This window comes from Sceloporus occidentalis, unplaced genomic scaffold, assembly GCF_023333645.1.
Source record: "Sceloporus occidentalis isolate IW3139 unplaced genomic scaffold, rSceOcc1.0.p SCAF_320, whole genome shotgun sequence".
Classification (NCBI taxonomy): Eukaryota; Metazoa; Chordata; class Lepidosauria; order Squamata; family Phrynosomatidae; genus Sceloporus; species Sceloporus occidentalis.
The window spans coordinates 557,327-579,151 of NW_028317300.1; the positions used below are offsets into that span (position 1 = coordinate 557,327).

Below are 21,825 nucleotides of genomic sequence, written 5' to 3' on the forward strand. Positions count from 1 at the left end.
CAGTTCTGGAGCCTTTTATTGTTATACGTGAGAGGTGAATTCTTCATCCCTCAGACCCATCCATCTCTAAGTCAGCTGCACACTGTGCTTTGAAACAGACACTCGAGAGTATTAAATGGCAGCTTAAACCTACAGCTACAACGCTAATAGCATCATTATCAGCTGCATGGCCTTCGTTTAATGAATAAATTAGTAGCTGTATTCTTTTCTCTATAACGGCTGCATTGTTTGTTTCCTTAACACATTCTGTATCATCATTTAATATTAGCTTTTAGGAGAAAATCCTCAACATTGCAAAAACACAAGAAAAAGCTGGTTCTAATGCCATCTTCTATTAATACTTTATAAATAAATGTTACCAATCATACGCAAGGTGCTTGTTTTATAATCTTACTGGCTTGTTTTTGTGTCATAATATGTTTCAATGTTCCAATATATGGAAGGGGTCTTGCAATAGACCCCAATATTTGTGGTGGAGTAGAAAGAAGAGGGAGATAGAAAGAAGAGAGACTGTTATGGCAGATGGATGATAGAGAACAAGGAGTAAAGCTCCAGTACTGTGATGGAGCACTCCACGGATGTAGGTTCTTAAAAGTATCATTAAAGCAGTAACAGCTGAATAAAAGCTTTTTTTATCGTTTTTCTTTTTTAATTATTGGATTTAGCATATCCATAGTATTCAAACAATAAATTATTTAGTGCTGGACACTTGGAAGAACAGCAGACTTGTTCTTTTCTGGTTACCGGAAGGTTTATCCTATATTTGTTACAGGGTATTTATATGGTAAATGGATATTTATAAACCCGCTGCCTTGCTGATTTTACCGGTTATTAGTCTGATTTGACACCTTTAATACATGGATCCAGAGTATGTCAGGAACAAGCTGCGCGTTCTCTGTGCCTGACATATGGGTTGCTCGCTGGAGACAGGCTGGACGGCAAGGACTTTTACAGCACATTTTTCAGTGACCTTGGGCAATGTCATTTTGCCTTCCAAACATTAATGGAAGGCAATAGAAGCTATTCTGGAAAATCGTTCTGGCGGTATTCATTGCACAGCACATTATATTGCTGTTAACAGAACCATTTCTGAACACTAAAAGGGTTAAACCAAATATAAGCCGGAAGCCTAATAGGGAGGAAGAGAAGCACTAGAACATGGCATGAATTGTACAGAATTGAAGGAATGAATTAACCAAGCACTGAGATGTGATTTAACCTGCAAGAGCGTTTTAAAAGGCTCGCCCCAGACACAGTTTCAGGTAGGGAAGAATATATCTAGAAAGGCATGCACAAAGAGTGAGTACACTGAACACATGGGTTCCAATTCACAAGACAAACAGTTTTATGTCTTTCTTTCTATGGGTGGAAAGGTTATATATATTATATATCTATATCTATCTATATATATATATATATATATATATATATATATATATATAAGAGAGAGAGAGGGAGAGAGCGAAGGGGAGACCATATCAAGCAAAATGATGCCAATCTGTGAAGGTGACAGTTCCACCTTTAGCAGCCAATACGAATTAAAAACAGTAACCAATGGCAGAGGTCCACGTGTCACACTGCTTGTTCCTTCTGTCAATCTCATAATTTAATGAGCAGGGCAGGTTAAAGGACTCACTAAGCAAAGAGTGATGGAATTAACAAGCATATACATGCCTTCTGTCTATTACTGTGATAAACTAGCAGGGGACACAAAGTGGCAGATTTTCATTTTGTCTTTTTTTTTCCAACTCTGTTAATAATATAATTCTTGGTCTAAAACCCAAACTCACATAACATTTGATGTCGGCAACATGTTATCCGGTCAAAAAAACCAAAAGGGACAGGCAGATCTAATTAAATAGTTATTATGTAAAATTAGCTGGGACCATATAATTGCCGGTTATGTGTATGTTGCGAAATAATATTGGCAGAATACCTCCACTATACTGATAAGACCGGAAAAATAGTTTTTAACTAAAATACATGTAGATCGTTATTGTCAAAACCTTTAATTATTTACTGAAATAAAGGGAGAAAAATGTTCCATAATGCTCCAAATTTGCCATTCAGATGGAGGGCCATAGAACAAAAGAAATCCTCAAGGGTATTTATATGGTCCCTAGCATGCGTGAAAAATCCAAATTGCATTATATAATTCATTGTTTCTCAAGCGTATATAAATCTACCAACAAAAGTTGGAACATTTAGTTCACAGGGTCCAATCTTTCCAGTCCTACCTGCTTCCAAGGATGGCCTCTCCAGATGCCCCAAGAGCTGAGTAATCCATTCCATAAAAATGCAGTCCAAGCAGTATTTTCTTTCTCCATTTGGACTCAGGATCCAGAAGCTGGACACAAGCTTGTACCCAGGAAATAGGGGAGTTGGGTCCCGGCCTGGAAAGTGACGTTAATAGTTAAGACCAAAGATTTTCTGCGGCTATCTAAAGCAACTATACTCACTGTCACAGTTGAGAGGTCTTAATTTGTTCTATTACACATGATATTTACATATGAATAAGATTTGCCAGAAGAAAAGTTGTTCGATAATATTCCATTGAAGTTTATAGAAAATTGCCAGTATGTACTAGTGATTTTACTTTCTTAAAATCTCAAGTTATTGAACTACTCGATAGTCAAAACTTGAAATTGTCCACAAATAACTTTCCTTTTTCATCCAGTGGAAACAGACCCCACCGCTTAAGTAATTCTCTAGGACAAGAATATGGTTATCTCAGCCAGGTTATATGAGATTAAACTCATGAGGTGACCTAGGAAAATCACCCCTATGTAGATGGAACAAACCTACTAAGCAACAAAAAGTCTACGCCTGAAGGGGATTTAAGTGACTTTGAACGTGGCATGGTTGTTGGTGCCAGATGGGCTGGTCTGACTGCTGATCTACTGGGATTTTCACGCACAACCATCTCTAGTGTTTATTAGAGAATGGTCCGAAAAAGAAAAAATATCCAGTGAGTGGCAGTTGTGTGGCCGAAAATGCCTTGTTGATGTCGAAGGTCAGAGGAGAAAGGGCAGACAGGTTCGAGAGGACAAAAAGGCAACAGTAACTCAAATAACCACTGGTTACAACCAAGGAATGCAGAATACCACCTCTGAACACAAAACACGTCGAACCTGCCAGCTAAGAACAGGAAACTGAGGCTACAATTTGCACAGGCTCACCAAAATTGGACAGTGGAAGACTGGAAGAACGTAGCCTGGTCAAGCTATGACATTCAGATGGCAGGGTCAGACTTTGGTGTAAACAACATGAATGCATGGATCAATAATCCTGCCTTGTATCAATGGTTCAGGATGGTGGTAGTGTTATGGTGTGGGGGGAATTTTCTTGGCACACTTTGGGCCCCTTAGTACCAAATGAGCATTGTTTAAACGCGACAGCCTTCCTGAGTATTATTGCTGACCATGTCCATCACAGTGTACCCATCTTCTGATGGCTACTTCTAGCAGGCTAATGGCCACATGTCACAAAGCTCACATCATCTCAAACTGGTTTCATGAACATGACAATGAGTTCAATGCACTCCAATAGCCTCCACAGTCACCAGATCTCAATCCAATAGAGCACCTTTGGGATCTTGGCATCATGGATATGCAGCCGACAAATCTGCAGGAACTGCGTGATGCCATCATGTCCATATGGACCAAAATCTCTGAGGAATGCTTCCAGCACGTTGTAGAAAGTATGCCACGAAGAATGAAGATAGTTCTGAAGGCAAAAGGGGATCCAACCCGGGAACAGCAAGGTGTATCTAATAAAGTGGGCAGTGAGTGTAATATATATATATATATATATATTTGTGAGGACCTGTATCGCGTAGAAGCTTTGTTCCACCTACTTCCACTATAATTCCCTTCTTTAAATAAGTCAATAAGACAATACGTGAAGAAAGTCAGAGTGTAAATGCACCGTAGATGTATGATGTACATCCTGGTACATATATTTGGAATTGCAAAAAGATAACAATGGAGGAATTGTTTTTAGCAGTCCCAAAAACATTTACAATTAGGCACAGGGGCAACTGACCCCTCACACCCCTACCACCACCACCACCAGTCCATAACATTATGCTTGTATTTTTTATTCTTTTTATGTAATTTCTTCTACATACACAGAAAGTTGCTGCAAGAAATTAAAGTCAATGGTTTATTTTACTCCAGGTGTCTTCTGTCATCATTGTATGAGGTTAACTGTAGTCTCTGAAAAAGGTACAGCTTAATTATGCCTTTATTTATAAGTTACATCTTCTTTTTAAAGCTCACATATATTTCAGTCTGTGAAACACCAGTGTAAGAAGTTAAGTACTAGGCATTCTTTTCTTTGTTACATCACTTGGGTGTACTAACTTCTATAGCAGGCAGAAAATATATAACAAGATCTTGCTAGGCAGTTTAATTTTCCTTAAACTACTCATTTTATGTTCTTGGACTTAAACACTTCCACAGCTGGCAACAGCCACAGTTTCTAGACAGGGTCACGGTATTTAAGACATCGCAGGTGTCCCCTCCCTCAGAAGAACAGCGTGGCCATCTGGGCTGTGCGAAACCCAGACAAAAGGGCATATCTGTCCTGCCCATCCCACCGGACATTCAGGAGCTGTCTATACAACCTGCTGTGTCAAATAATCACGAGTATATAATGCTCTGTGGTTCCAGTAAATTGCACGACTTGGCACCAACCCTCATAAAGTAATATTTTTGTATTTTTTATGTATAATAATTGTATGAGGAAGGAGCTGAAACTGAAACTTCATGAACTTTTTCATGGTCTTTCCCCTCACAAAACCATGAGTTTTCCCATCCAATACGAATTATTATAGCCATCTCCATCTCAGATCTACCACAGCATCAGAGGTTTGTTTATTCATAGACACAGAGGATCAAACCTCTCTAGCATCACAACTGTACCAGATGTTCAGATTTTTCTAACCTCAAAGACTCACTAGAGGTTATGTTTCTTCTCTATTCTCATACAAAAAAAAAATATAAAATCCTTCATGCTCTCTACCATTTAAATGATCCACCAGAGGATAAGTATTCCTCGGCAAAGCCAACACTACAGACAAACAAGGGTATTGGATCTACCTTCAATCGCAGACCAAAAAGAACATTTGATCTCTCCCTTTTCAACATGTAGGTGCAGCCTCGTGTTACATAGTCCAGCAACACAAGACAAATAGACAGTATTTTTATGTCCATGATTAGAAATTTTCAATTAGATTTTAGGTTTCATTTCTTTTTTCTCCTCTAAAATTCACATAACACAAACCTCACAGCTGTGACTAAATTGTAATATGATATTCTAATATTTGGTTAGTTTCTCAGCTCTAACAGACAGCCCTGTCATTTCTGCATATTGCAAAAATTCTTCAATTTCCTCAATCGCAGACTGGCTAAATTAAATACCACAGTGTTGTTAAATGATGAAATCAATCACCTGTGAATCAATGTAACCCTTCAGAGCCTTATGCATGGCCCATTTGGGCTGACCAAAATAGGAAGACAGCACATAGCCCGGCCATCTTCACAATAAAATCACAAAAGTCCCATAACACTGGGTATAGGATGACCACATGTCCCGGATTGTCCGGGACAGTCTCGCAATGAGGCTTTAAGTCCTGGAATTGAAACACCGTCCTTTTTTTTTTCTTCTCACACGGAGGAGAGGGGCGCCCCTCAGTCTCCTCCGCGAGGCTTCTAGCTCGGGTTGGTGATGGCATTTCATTCTGAGTGCCGGAATCGGACGTCATATACCGGCACTCAGCAGTGAAGCAGTGCGCACCGCGGCAGAGCAGGGAGACAGAAGCTTCGCGCTCCCACCGCAGGACCTCTACAAGGTAAGTGAACTTCAAAAGGGGGAGAAGGGTAGATAGTGAGAAGGGAGGGAGAGGGGTAGATAGTAAGAAGGGAGGGAGAGGGGTAGACAGTGGGGTGGATAGTGAGAAGTGGGGGAGTGAGGGTAGATGGTGAGAAGGGAGGGAATGGGTAGATGGTGAGAAAGGGGGTGGTGTGAGAGTATGAATTAAGAATTTGTGAATGCATTAACGAATATGTATGAATGATTTGTGTGAATGAGTGAATAAATTATTGTGTGAATTAATTATGTGAATGAAAGTGTGAATTAGTGAGTGACTGTAAAAGTGTTTGTGTGTATCATAGATGTATAATTGATTCATGGAAAGGCAAAGATGGCACAAGTAGAGTTTTTGAGCCTTGGGGACCAAGATGGCGCAGTCAGGGTGTTTATGGGACAAAGATGGCGCACAGCCGGGCTGTTTGGGGACAAAGATGGCAAGTCCTATGCGTGTAATTTGGGTGCTGGTCAGGATCTATGTGGGCAATGTGGATGCCAGGGCTGGCTTTGGGTGTGGGATCTGTGAGCTATGCCTGTAATTTAGTTTTTTTTTATCTATACCTTTAATGCTGAGTTTTTATGTGAATTCCAATTAATCTGTACCTGCAAAGCTGGGTTTTTGTGTTATTCTGTTGATACATATCTGCTATGCTACGTTTCCATACATTATTTATGTATACCTGCAAATACAGGGTTTGTATGTCTTAATCAGTTGATCCAACCCTGCAATGCTGTTTCCATGTATTTATACCCTCAGTACTGAGTTTACATGCGATTTCCAATTGATCTATACCTGCAATGCTGGGTTTGTGTGTTCTGCTGATCTATACCTGCAATGGTACGTTTCCATACATTATTATTGTATACCTGAAAATAAAGGATTTGTATGTCTGATTCAGATTTAGTGTGGCAAATATTTTTTTGGTGCTGTAAAAAGGGAGTGATTGCATGCTAGGGAGTGTGGAGCAGGGCCAAATTCTTTCAATATAAAGTGAGTAGGGGTGTACTCACTTTTGTTGCCAAGATTTAGACATTAAAGAATGAAAACTAACTGCCAGTTTAGCTGTTATTTTGAAATCATATTTTAATCACGGTCTTTACTTGAAAGAGATATTATGTAGTTAAAAATGCATGTCTAACACACACACACATATATATATATATATATATATATATATATACACCTGTGTCTGTAATCTCATGCGCTTCATAGTGGTCACCCTAATCGGGTAACATCTTAAATGCATGATTGGTGTTGAGTGCTTTGAAATAACTACTATACCACTTGAAACTTTTTTTCTCCTCCATAAATATTGTCCTAGATAGAGTTTCACAAAATCAGCAAGTAATGCAAACATTGGTCGTAAGGAAGAGGGAACCTACCTAGCCCATCACAATCATTCAAGTATGACCTGAAACCACACAAACATGTTTAATGAAATACAGACTGACAGAATTTAGGGCCAATGAGGACTAATTTGAGAAGGTTCAATGAATATTAAATGGATTCTACTTCTTGAATTATGAGAAGTTGAGGTCTAGCTACAACTGGTGTGCAATTTTTTATGGAAAATACCATTAAGAAGTATTAAATGTTTGCTGAGCTTCACTAGTGCATCTCAGTGGTGCCTCCCTATAGTGCATGAAATAGAACCACAGAAGAAATGTCATGGATCATTTCCTGGCGGAAAGATCAATATAAGTAGATAATGATCTGGGCTATCAGGCATCTGTATGTGCACAAGACAAGATAAACTGATATTTCAAATATGTGTATAAAAAGCAGCTTAGACACGTGGCAAACTTATGAATGGAGACACTCCAAACCACTGGTACGACTCTTGCGCTATGAACACAAGTGCCTTAACAGACATATGAAAGGTCTTGAAATAGAAAGATTTAGTGTGTATAACAAATATTGCGATTGGACAAAAGAGGGGTAGATGAGGGATTTTTTTTTTTTAAATAAATAGTTTGACATGACTGTTCTTTAAAACGTCCACCATTTTGCCTTATTTTATTCACTACATTCTGTCTGCTTAATTAAGAACAACCTTGCCTCTCCTCTGCTATAAGCATTTCAGTCCTTACCTTTGTGGGTTTGAGTAATCATAGGTCATCAGACTAAAGCTGTCTACAAAAGGAGCCAATAAGTCAAATTCTTTCTTCCCAAACATGCCCAGCTGGTCAGTGCTGAAAGAGAAGACATTAGAAACATTAACAAACTGGATTCTCAGACCCATACCCATTACAGCAGAAAGTCCTTTAAAGGTTAAAGTGGAGGCATCTAGTTTGTTAACTACAACACTATAATTCTCAAAAACAGGGGGTTTATCTCTGTTTCCTGCTTCAACAAAAAATCTTTGGTGCTGGAATGTGAACTACATTCTGCATAAAATAAATGAAATGCTTAGAAAGGTTAATGTCCATGGTCAAATGTTGTTTTAGGTTATTAGTGTCTTTGAAATCTCTGTAAGGGATGTCAACCTTTGGTAGGTAAAGTATGATACAACCTTATAATTCATAAAAAAATAGGTTTGATAAATTGTAACAAAAGTGTTAAGATTTTTCTACAGAAAAGTTACTATTTACGCAATGCTTTAAAAACAAATCTCAGTACTCGTGTTCCTCGACTGCTGAACTTCTCACTTATTGACCGATGTCGGAAGATACAATAGTCAAAAAGATAGATAAAGGCTCCAGGCACTCAAGGGTTCCAGCATCAGGCAGATTTATTGATGGAAGAAAAAGACAACATTTCAACCTCACAATGAGGTCTTTTTCAAGTTAACCACACATTCAAAAGTAAAAGTTTAAGTAGCACATATCAATATACGGATAGCCAATCAAAAGACCAATTCAATCTAGCAACACATGTAGCATGATTAATGACCATGCATTAACATAAGTAAACATTCAAAAGTATACATCCCATAATAAATAAATGAGATACTTGCAAATGTTAAAAGAAACCAGTAACAAATATAAAGAAATATATTAAGATCCATATGCATTAAACGTCCAAAGGAAGATACAATAGCAACAGCAAAATACACAATTCTCAATCAGGTACTCTTTTGCACACTGCTCAGTTTACGCACTCAGCCGACTTTAGCACAGTAGGGGGTTACTATTGTAGTCTTTGGGGAAAATGGTCAACAGTTTTATATATATATACACACACACACACATACACTGATCAGCCATAACATTATGACCACCTGCTTAATACTATGTAGGTCTCTACAGCAATGACCCATCGAGGCATGGACTTCACTAGACCTCTGAACGAGTGCTGTGGTATCCGGCACCAAGCCGTTAGCAGCAAAACCTTTAAGTGCTGTAAGTTGCAAGGTATGGCCTCCATGGATGAATCCTGTTGCCATGTGTCCTCTAGGTAAGTGACGCACACGCAACCAGCCATCCACATCTTGTAAAAGAAAATGTGATTCGCCAGACCAGGCTCCGTGGTCCAGTTCTTATGCTCATGTGCCCATTGTAGGAGCTTTCTGCAGTGGACAGGGGTCAGCATGGGCACCCTGACTGGTCTGCAGCCCCATACTCAACACCTTTCTATCAGAACCAGCATTAACATTTTCAGCAATTTGAGCTACAGTAGCTCGTCTGTTGGATTTGACCACATGGGCCAGCCTTCGTGTGGGAATTGTTATGGTGTTGAGTGGTACTTAAACTCAAGGTCTTATGATAGGGTACTTGCTGTGCTATGACGGGACTCTGTCTTGCTCAGCTCTTAAGGTCCAACCATTTGATATGTATAGAGATAAGGAATTTGTGTTACAGAATAGAGAATACAGAACTTGTGGTGTGAGAGTGGCTAAATGGAAACTTAGATCCAGACTGCTTTGAAGTGTAGTAGAGATTGCTGTGGTTGATTGATAATGCGTAAAATGTTCAGGGAGGGTGGGAGAGATGCAAATATCTCTCTTGCACAGGCTTACAAAAGGAAGTTTTATTTCCTTAAAGAGTTTAGAAATATTAAAATACATTTCTTATTACCTAAAAACAAATCCAAATATACAAAAAAAAAAGATCAGGCAAGAAAAAGCTAACATACTTTTTTGCAAAATAGTTATAATAAAGAGCAAATGCATTATTATCAGGGCAAACATTCTCGTGCTCTGCTGCTCAACAGCCCATTTACAAGAAGTTCTCGGATCCTATCGCTCAGCAAAAAAGAATGGCAGGGATAGACATGAGTTCAGGGGACGGATGGGGCACGGTGGATAAATACATAGCTGTATACGTTATAACAATTATTTTCTCTCCATGTGATAAACCTATTTTAAACATAAATATTATTTGCTACTCTGTATAGTCTTCTCCACTGTTGCTTTACAAGTAAGAAGAGATATGCTATATAGACCCTTCTGAGGGGAAAAATGACAAGCTTAAAAAATGCAAAATAGTATTTTGGTGAATAGCTGCATCAAGTGCTCTCACAAGTACTTCTATTGCCAGGTATCTCCTACAGATGTTCCCTGAAAGCTAAAAATTTATAGGTTGGAGACTCTCTTTCCAATATGTAGAGAAAAGCATAGGGGATTTGCCTTACAATACAAAGTGAAATATGCAACAAGAACTTTCCTATATCAATGAAACGGGGCAGCAAACTAAGAATATTATAGCCAAAGTATGTGAAATCCCAAATATAATGAAATATTAAAGGACAGTGAGAACACAGGGAAAAAGCTATTGAAAGCAAACATAAAATAATTGTAAAAACATGGCACATTTTCAAAACTAGCTATGTACAGTATCTTAAAAGTTTACCTCGACAAAGTGAAACGCTATTGTAAACTCAAGCGGAGAGAGCAGCAAGGGAGAAAGGATACTCAGCGTGAAGAAAGTAACAAAAAGTTGGTGGAGAAAAAATGGAGTGAGAGACAGAAGAGTCAAAAAATGTAAGGAAGAAGCCAAATGGAAGTGAAGCGAGGTAAATCAGAAGTAGCTGGACTAACATGAATAGAGGCAGAAAGTGAGAGCCCCAAAAGATATAAGAAAAGAGACTGGAACTTAGAAAAGGAAAATAGAAGATTAAGGGAAAAAAAAGAAAAAGGGAATGGGTGAAGAAGTGACATTTGTCTCCAGTGCTTTTTATATTGGTTTTAATATATATGGGTAGGTATTTCTATACATTGACATCTTATTATAATGACGTAAGTATTTTAGATTAAGCTATTTGTGTTATAAGATTATCCAAGCTCAGCATAGAATACCGGAACCCTGGAGCAAAGAATGGACAGTAGAGAAGCAGAACTTTAAAGTTGGCCAACAGATGGGTCAAAATGCAAGACAGTGCCAGACTGAGGCAGGAGCTGCGCAACAGCCAAACTGGGTCAGTAACCTTGAAGTCCAACAGTAAATAGCCAAAAGCAGGGTCAAACTCAGAAACGGCAAGGAAAGCCTGGTCGGCAACGGACAGCAACCGAAAACCCGAATCAACACAAAACCGTGGTCAAGAACAGGGAGAGTTAGGAACCAAAATCTGAAACAGGCACTCACTCAAAAATCACAAAACACCACACAGCGCAAGGAGAAAGTGCAGGCTCAAGATTTAAATAGATGAGGTTGCCATAAAATGGGGCAAAAAGGATCCCTTTAAGACCTTTCATGTCAATTGTGTGCACATTGTGTGTTCATGTGATCACACTACGCAAGACATGCCTGGTTTTGGGACTGCTCGCACAGCGGGGGGTGCAGGGGGAGGAGGACGTGATGCCCAGCCATGGATGTAACATCTAACACAGATACACGTATATCAATTATTGCACATCAATAAATACACAAACCCATAGAATTCCTGGTGAAGCTATGAATATGGCGTTGTAAATACACTTACTACACATCTCAAAATACTTGATAGATTCTGACAACTTACACTTCTGGGAAAAGAACAGGTATTGAAGGTCAATTTTCTGTATGTAACAAAGAATATCAAACATGTGGGAAGTAACATTCTCCCCTCAGTCCCTCAGTACTCAATGGATTAAAATAAAAAACAACATGTGCCAAGCTGAGTTTTACTGCAAGTAAATCCAAAGAAATGTAATAAATCACTTAAAAATGAGTTACACAATATAAAATAATTGTCTATGTCTGCAGTTCGGGAAAGTCAGGGCACTGTGGGAAAGAACAGGCCTCGGGAAATACATCTAATCCTAGAGATTGATTTTAATTACTCAGAAGGGCATACAAATAAAGGATAATTGAAACGAGCATTACATTTTATAGTTGACTGTATTATTTTGTAGTCCTAGAGAAAATGTGGACCTTTGAACAATTTAAGCATACACGGAACACGATTTTAGTAGGATCATGGTCAACAGACCTTTTCAGTTCCATTGGAATAAGCAATATAATGGAAAGGGAACTAAGCTCAACAGCAAACAGTTCATATGCACATAGAGTGACACTTAGCAGGAGTTAGTTAGGACCTTGCATGGTTCCATGTTTCAATGAGATACCCATTGGAAAAACCAAAAGACTTTCCAGTGAAAACCATCTAATGCATCAACTAGCATCATCTTAGTTTTGCTACAGAAATAATAGAATTGCATTGCTCTGTGATACTTTGCTTGCCACTAACAATGAAGGAGTTTTAAATAAGGTCTGTATTAACTATGTTGTCACCTCTTATCTCCTAGGTCTTCAGACAGAACAATTAATTACTGCCCCTTCCAAAGTTTTAGTTTCACGCTCTTACAATGAAATGTTCCAGCAAATACTATGTACAGCCTATATGACATCAAAACTCCGGTTCAATGTTGGATACTAGAGCCACTCGAACTGTCCAAAATGCGGGTGGGGGTTTCAGATCCCTTGCACTGTCCCTGGATCCAGAATTTCATGGTTGGGTGAGTTTGGTGTGGGAGAACTTAACTGTGCTGCACAGAGCCCTGACCTCAACCCCACTGAACATCACTGGAATAAACTGGAACAGAGATTGGGAGCCAGGCTTTCTCGTCCAACACCAGTGCCTAACCTCACAAATGGTCTACTGGATGAATGGACAAACATTCCCAAAGAAACTACAAAATCTAGTGGAATGCCTTCCCAGAAGAGTGGAAGCTGTTATAGCTGCAAAGGGGGGACCAACTCCATATTAATGTCTATGTATTGAGAATGTGATGTCCCTTTCAGTGTTATGGTCAGGTGTCCAATACATTTGTTCATATAGTGTACATAAAGATAGCATACCTACCATAAAGCCCTGTTTGGGGCACACACCTCTCTGTCACACTTTCCTCCCTTATTTCCCTTTTTCTAGCACCAGGGTATATTTGGTGTGTATGGGTATCACAGTGGTCTGCAGCTCTAACAGTTACAATAATATGCACATTACTTGTTGTCTAAATGCTCAAATAAATAGCTATCAAAAGGTCACCTAAAAGAAGCTTAACTTACCCCCTCACCCCAAAAAATTTAGCCATGCAGCATTGAACACTTGAAGATGATTGTTTATATATTAAGTTGAAAAACATATACAAATAATCCTGGCACTTAATTATGTTACAATGTACATGTAGCACTGGCAGCATATCATAAAATATAAAATATATAATTTCTATATAGTGCACATAAATCATTAAAATATGCTGGGGACTTGTGAAATAATTCCCACATTTCTGGAATGTAAAATTGCTGTTCTATAAAGTCCCCAAAAATCATTAGAAAAAAGCCATCAGGGGCTACGGAGACCTCAATACCACTCTGTGCAATTGATTTCAGGACAAATGGAACCAAAGCAGAAAAATATAAGAAAATGCTATTTTAGATGGATTTTCATATATTTTCATAATCTTATAGGAGACATTATATTTGGAAATATTTTAATACCTTCCCTTGGTAACAAAGATAAAATCTATAGATTGAAAAAACAAAGGAACAAGCTGCTAAGGAATAAGATGGCATTTAGATTATTAAAGTTGGGACAGCTAGTGGATTCCTCCCAATGTTACAAGAAACACAGAGAGAGTCCTGCAAAAGGCAATCAGGTTAGCTAAAATGAATAATGAAACTCTGAAAATGCATTTTTGGAACTCATGTGCTTTTATGCTCAAATATATCAATACTAAAAGATGAAAAGAAAAAAAAAAAAGCATTGAGCCATTTAAATCGAACCAGCAAAGATCAACCCATGCCGCAAAAAATGTAGTCTATATATTGTGAATAAAAGGGTATTAACAGTTTTAAGATACTGATAAAAAACATACGTGCATGCAATGTTAACGGTTCACTTTACTGTAGGACATTTTATTACCTACAATGCACTTGACCTCCAAAATTGTGTTTGACATGACCTCTGGCTTGACCCAGCTTTGTATGGGGCAGTCATGGTTTTGCCACTCTATCCCCTGTCCCACTGAGCCCTACCTCTGTCATTTTGGGACAGATTAAGAGCTCGGCAGGACGGTGAGTTTCAGGACTGCAATTGTGAGCATGCAGTAGCGCTGGCAAAAATATTTTGGGGGTAAGAATGTGTATAAAAAAGGGGTGAAAATGAGTATTGTCAAATCTAATATAAGAAGAAATGCTGTATTAGCCCAAGAAAATTGAGTCTTCGGTCAAAGCTAATACCTGTTTATTAGACCAACATAGAAAAAGATGGAATGTTCTATCAGGCATCAGGAGCTCAGAGGTCTCTTCTTTAGATGGAATGCCAACACTAATGCAAATATTTTCCCTATTTAGGGCAATTATTAAAAGTTCAAAATAACATGAACTCTATAAGGTTTCCTAAAACAATAATTCTGTATTAAGTATGCATATTATACATAATAGTGTGTGATTCTCAAGATTTTACCATAAAACTGCACTGAATAATGGAGAACAACTTTACAGTGATTGCACTGCAATGGGATCATGAGAAGTAACTGCTGACATTGGAAAACAACACGAACATTCAAGTCAGGCTATGCAAATTGGAATAAAAGCAAGGAAAACCCTGTTATTCAATACAACATTCAGGACAGCATTCATTAATATACATGTTACTGTATACACAGTGATCGATGTGGTCAGACTAGAGCGTTACATGATGGTCATATTGGTAGCAGGCAGGATACTTTTCTTTGTTGAAGAAAACTGTATGGTTAGCCATCTCTGTACGCCACAAAGAGAGAACCTGGAGAAACAACTTTAGGACTGCAACTAACGATTATTTTCAGAATCGATTAATTGGCCGATTATTTTTAATTATTAATCGATTAATACCGTATTTGCTCGATTATAAGACGAGGTTTTTTTCAGAGCAAATGCTCTGAAAAATACCCCTCGTCTTATAATCGGGGTCGTCTTATAATCAGACCTCAAATAGGTCTGACTATGAGACGACTAAGATCCAGATCCCCCGCAGCTGCAGGGGATCTGGATCCTCCTGTCCCCCCCCCCCCGCCCCACTTACCGGTACTTCTGAGTGTGTAGCTGGGTGTGTAGCTGGGGCAGCGTGTAGACGTCTACGCGATTCGCGTAGACAACTTCCGCTGCAGCAGGAAGGAGGCTTGGCTAGCAGCGGGGGTTGTCTGCGTCCATCGCGCAGACCTTCCCCGGCTGTCAGAGATCAGAGTTCCCCGCACCGGTGCGGCACTGGCACCGGTGCGGGGAACTCTGATCTCTGACAGCCGGGGAAGGTCTGCGCGATGGACGTAGACAACCCCCGCTGCTAGCCACGCCTCCTTCCGGCTGCAGCGTAAGTGCGTGGGATCTACATGCTGCCCCAGCTACATCACAGGGAAGTCAGAAGCACCGGTAAGTTGGGGGGGGGGCGGGGGAGTGTTAAATGGGGGGGCATAAGGCATTTCTGGAAGCAGAGTGCTCTGTGAAATGCCTTTTAACCCCCGCAATGCCTCCAGAAATGCCTTTTTAACCCTCTATACGCCACTCTCCCTCCTGAATGCCTTAAACCTCCCTATATGCCACTCTGCCCCATAATATGCCTTTTAACCCTCTAAATGCCAGAGTGGCATATAGGGGTATAAGGCATTTCTGGAGGCAGAGTGGCACATAGGGGGTTAAAAGGCATATCATGGGGCACAGTGGCATATAGGGGGTATAAGGCATTTCTGGGGCAGATGTGCATAACTGGGGGGCAGGTTGGAAAATAGAAGGAAACAAAACCAAAATTTTTCTGAATCATAGTTTTTATTAAAAAAAAATGTTTACATGAATTAACATTTACTGGTAAAACTTTTTTCCTATAGGGTCGTCTTATATTCAGGCTTTTTCTTTTTTTCCTAAATTAATATTCAGATTTGGTCGTTTTATAATCAGGGTCGTCTTATAATCGAGCGAATACGGTAATTTAATAAAGCAAAGTAGGATGTTAAAAACAAACGGCAGAATAAAAAAAACTTTGATAAAAATGCATTTCTTGAATTTGTTTCCCAACCTGCCCCCCAGTTATGCACATTTGGGCACAGGCATACCTCCCAGATGTCACTTACCCCCAGATATGCCACATGCCTATCAGATATGCCACTCCGCCCTCTCCACATATGCCTTACCCTATATGCCTTTATACCCCCTGATTTGCCATAATACACTCATAGATTTGCAGACTCACAGCACACTGACACAATACTTTTATAAATAAATACAGGATTAATCTTCACGGTCCCCAGGATTTAGATTCCCTTGGTTTGCCCCCCTTTACCTCTAATTGCACCTAAAGTTAACCTTATTAAATTAACCCTCAGTACTCAGCATTAAATTAATCCTAAACACCCCATTAACCACAACTGCTCCTAAATTAACCCTGAAGACCCCATTAACCACAACTGCCCCTAAATTAACCCTGAAGACCCCATCAACCATAACTTCCCCTAAATTAACCCTAAACACCCCATCAACCATAACTGCCCCTAAATTAACCCTAAACACCCCATCAACCATAACTGCCCCTAAATTAACCCTAAGCACCCCATTAACCATAACTGCCCCTAAATTAACCCTAAGCACACCATTAACTATAAAGGCCCCTAAATTAACCCCCACCTACCCTCACTTTCGATAAAAGTCGATTGGAAGCTATTTTCATTATCAATTATTATCAATTAGTTGTTGCAGCCCTAAACCAGGGCTCGACATATCCCAGGCGCAAGGTCGGCATGGCGACTGAGAATTGTGTCCTGGCGCCTAGGTGTTTGTCAGCCTGCTACATCCCCCAAAAAATGCCCCCACGTCGCCACAATCGTGGCCATCGCGGGGGCGCTGCTGCTGCTGTCTGCCCAGGTGTCTGGGCAGACCAGCACAGCCACTCCGAGCCTGCCCCCGAGCCTATGATCACTCCCAAGGAGTGATTCTGTAGGCTGAAAACGCGATTGCCGACAAACCAGCAATTGTGTTCTCAGCTGCCACAGCTGGATTCCTGTTCTCCTGGCCGGTACACTGTGAGACCAACACGCAGGTAAGCAGCCTGGCCCCTGCGGACGATTATTTCCGGCCAGTGTTCTTTTTTTATTTTGCCGATAATCCCCTTTTCGGACGATATATTTGGGCCACCGATTTATCTGTGCATCCCTAATTGTAAGGGAAAAAAGAAGAGGTGAACTGGTGGACCAATCATTTTGAAAGTAGAAAGTGGCCATATCAACGTGACTAATATGGCAAATGGCTTCTTTCTGTCACAGTCGGGTCTGGTTTTCACTGCTCACAGTTAATATGGTTATACGTGCTTTTCAATAACAAATATTCCCATATTTCTTGAAAAGATAAGGTGGCATTAACAGTTTCCACTGTTTGCTATGTGGTAGCTCTTGACCTGAGCGCTTTTTTCCCTAGCTGCTTTTCACACTTAGACTTTCAGCTTCTTTAATGAGTAGATGAGACAGCGAGAGACTTTTAGCAGCAATAAATGGATTTAATGTTCACACCCTTATTTACCGACTGCCAACATTACTATTCGAAATTAGGTGCAAATCGTACCAGGTCACAGAACAGACAGAGCAAAGGGCACAGTACCCCCCCCCCGGGATGATGGCAACTGCAAATTTTCACAGGATGATTGTGGGGTTTTTTGCATCAAAGTTACCTTGGGGCAAAACTGAAAACATAGCGGAATGGTCTTATCAGCAGCAAGGATCAAATATTGCTATGGTGACAAAAACACTTTTTAAATGTTGTACTAGAATCACTTTTTATACACAACTCTCTAATACATGAACTTTTCGATGACTTACACCAGGGTTTGACAAATCCTAGATGCCATGTCGCCATGGTGACCACTAAGAACTTTCTGGTGGGAACAGTTTGGGGAAGGCCCCTTTCTATTCCAGCATGACTGTGCCCCAGCACACAAAGCAAGGCCCATAAAGACATGAGTTTGGTGAGGAAGAACTTGACTGGACACACAACCCCATCGGACGACTTTGAGATGAACTGGAACAGATTTGTGTTGCATCATTTACCATTAACTCTTTACATTACCCTCTTTGGTCTTAATACTCCACATTCACAAAAACAACCATGGTCAAGTGCCCATGTTTTTATGTTTGAAATATTGGGATGTGTGGCACTCTGCAGCTTTGGGCTAATAAGAATAAGCTTAATTACGTCCCCCCCCCCCCCCCAACGCAGTCATTACATAGGACATTGTTATAAAACTATGCCAAAAATCTCAGTATTTGAGTCTAATCGACCTAGAATTGGTGCGCACAGAAAAGTGTTGGCAGCCCAACCTCTTCACTGGATTCATACCGAATACATCTTATAATTACTTTAGTTAATTTTTTCAGTGTATGACTAGCTGTGAAGGACCTCAGGGTAGTGTCCGGTCTATGATGAAATCATTAATGTTCTTTAGGATACTAAAGGCAACACAAAGCTGGCATGACGGAGCCTGGCAGTTACTTCTGAGAGAACAGAGAGAAAGGTTGTGTTATTACCTCTTCCAAGTCAATACCCATAAACTGGCTTTCTCTCTGAATTAAAATCGTAGAGGTTTAATGAACATAGCGGCTCATTCTCTGTTCACCCTGTTAGCTTGAAGAGGAAAATCTACTTAGATCAAGAAGCAAACACACAGATCGATAGCTAGAAGTAATTAAACAGCAAAACTGAAAATGCTAACAGAATCCATCTACCCATTGAATTTATTTTTACAAACAGCAGAGATCAGATCTTAGCATCCACAGGGTCATACAACAATTTGATGTCATAGGTGAGTACAATTAATTCCAGTCTGCCTCGATTGCCAACGGTTTAAGGCAGACAGGACAGCAAGCTGAAGTGTTGTTTCAAACACAGAGAAATACATGAACAGCTACAAAATAGGTACTTCATATGCCACGTTACCTACTAAATCAATGACCTTGCTTTTTATTAAAGGGAAAGCAACTGTTTTTTTATAACTTATTGAAACTATCTATATTTTATCAGTCAATATAACTGATTTAGAAATATTTGGTTAAAAGGTAAGAAGCTAATCTGCTTCAGGAGGAGAGAGCTGCTGCAAAATGAATAAAATGTATCAGTTCCCTGTCCTGAAGTTATCTCTCTTCTTCTAATCCAGTACTCTCTACAAAGTCTGCCTAAATCTATCAACATTCAGAATCTTAATTATACAGAATAAATAAATATACCCCCCACATTTACGTAACCCTCTGTTGAGGGGTGTGGCAAGAGGCAGGTTAGGCTCAGAACCAGGTGGGGCTAGGGTGTGGTCAACAGACAGCCTTAGAGAAAAACCCACCTCATAGTGCAGGGGCGTCCAACGTGCGGCCCTCCAGCTGCTGCAGGACTACATCTCCCATAATGCTCTTTTGGCTAAGGGGCTGGCTGAGGAGTATGGGAGATGTAGTCCTGCAGCAGCTGGAGGGCCGCACGTTGGACGGCCCTGTCATAGTGTTTAGAGCATTGCTAGGTGGCCTTGTGCAAGCTACATGGAGGGCTGAATTTATAGGTCGCTGGACCTTAAAAAATCTCCCCCACTGGCACAAGATCCCCACAGTTCACAGAAGCAGGACAGCGGGGCAACTACCCTGGAGAACACCTGTAAAACTGTGACTGTCCCATGTAAACCATGGCATCTGCGATAATAATACAGATCCTGAAAACATGATGTAAGGAATAGCACCGTTGTATGCATTAAGGGCAGATTTCTAACATGTTTAATGTTTTTTAATCTGTAGAGACAATTACAAAGGTTTCTTACAAAAAAAGGGGCAGGTTTTTTGTTTTTTCTTATCCTAATTGGCCCGACACACAAAGATGTGGACAAAAAACGACCACAACAAAAGAAGCTGGTAGTAGTGGAGGAGTTAATCTATTTGTTCCCAGGCTTTGACATATAATTATGGCTCCAGTAAGACCCTTATGGCAAGCAGCATAATTAAAATGACCAGACACATGCGTTTATGTTGAAACTGTGAATTAAGAGGATCGGGTGAAACATTTAATAACACTTTTAAATGCTACTGAAGAGCTGCAGTGCACTGGGAGGCACATGGATTGAAGAGCTTTGCTTATCCGTATATGCAGAATGGGAAAAATACTGCAAGCATAAGATCTCGGGTGGCATTGCTGTAAGCCACAGCCTTATGTACCCTGCATTGAAGTTTAGGAAGCATCTCGTACAATTATAACAATATAGCCATTCAACCATCCAGTTCCGATGCAGGTGCAGAGGGCTTTTTCCAATACAAAAAACAAGCTTGCAAACACTCCTTTTTCCCCTCTATACTGAGTAATTGGAAAGATGAAGAATTTTAAGTCCATTTTATTCCATTATTACTGTGGGACACTTAAGATATTGTAACCTATTGATACCTATTTAATGTCAAAATTATTCTTTTAATGCATATTAGATTTAATTTTTGTATGAATTCCAATGCATTTATTGGATACGTTCTTTGGTTAGAAAATAAGTATGCTTCCTACAGATGCACCGAGCGCTCCCACTCAAAGCACAAGCAGTTCAACTCAATTTGTCGTGGCGGAGAAATGCATGTTTCATGTAGTTCATCTTCAGTGTGCCAGAAGTGTTAAAAAATATGCATGAGAGATTTAAACATACTTTGACATTTAAGATACTTAAGGATAGTCTAATTTCATGGGATTTCAAGCAGTTTTCACTATTTCACCATCTCTTTAAAAAACATAACTGTTAATAAATAATAACAAGAGTTGATTTAAAATTCATTCGGGTCCTCCTCGGCCAGGCAATTCATAGTAAGGCTTTGACATAATGACTGTACACTGGGTTATATAGGAATGGCATGGTGAGGGGAGCAGAGAAGTCCCGTAGGCTCTGTGTAAAGGAACTGAGCTTTGAGACAGGCATATCTCTGCCTTGGGCACAATTACAATAGCGCTGACATCGCTCTGCCTCTCGTTTAGTGCATGAGAAAATTATTTCATGCTTTCCCATGGCATAGTCATGTATTCCTGTAGTGGCAAACAAGGAAGCTGGCTTCAATCAGTAAGGCAGTAAGTAGCCCAGAACACATGGCTGAAAACACTTTTGGTAAAAGACAAACCCAAGCTGCAGGGCACACACATTTACCAACAGGGTAAACTTAATCCCAACTTGCTAGATAACACATTTAGTAGATGGCACTGCAAAGCAGGAGTTGATAACATATTCTTTTATGATGCAAAACCGTGCTAAATAAGCACGAAAGGGGTACAAAAACATACAAACATGCAAAAACGTATAAATCTACATGGTGACGGTAAATGGAGCCGACGCTGATTCGTTCCCTGTGATCTCACTTTCTGGCACTAGAAACCCAATGAATAGGAAAATGCCTGACATTTACAAGGTGAAGAGACTATTTGTCAGCGGAGAAGGTGATTTGTATAACACACAGCAGCTTCTGACTGCTTCGTTCATATCTTATTTTCCCTAATGAGTTTTCTTAAGACACACAGCAGCTCATTCCGTGTGTACACAGATTTTATCCCTTGGAAGACAACCGCTTACTAAAAGTGAACACT

At 39.9% G+C, this 21,825-nt stretch overlaps 1 protein-coding gene across 1 annotated transcript in view; it reads right to left on the reverse strand.

Moving 5' to 3' along the window:
* Positions 1-21,825, reverse strand: part of LOC149274815 (chitinase domain-containing protein 1) — a 122,844-nt gene that overhangs the window by 56,401 nt on the left and 44,618 nt on the right. The window contains exons 8-9 of the mRNA XM_089505248.1: positions 7,963-8,064; positions 2,238-2,393 (exon numbers count right to left, since the gene is read on the reverse strand). Coding sequence (XP_089361374.1) covers positions 2,238-2,393; positions 7,963-8,064 — 258 coding nt within the window. The remainder of the gene's footprint in view (positions 1-2,237; positions 2,394-7,962; positions 8,065-21,825) is intronic.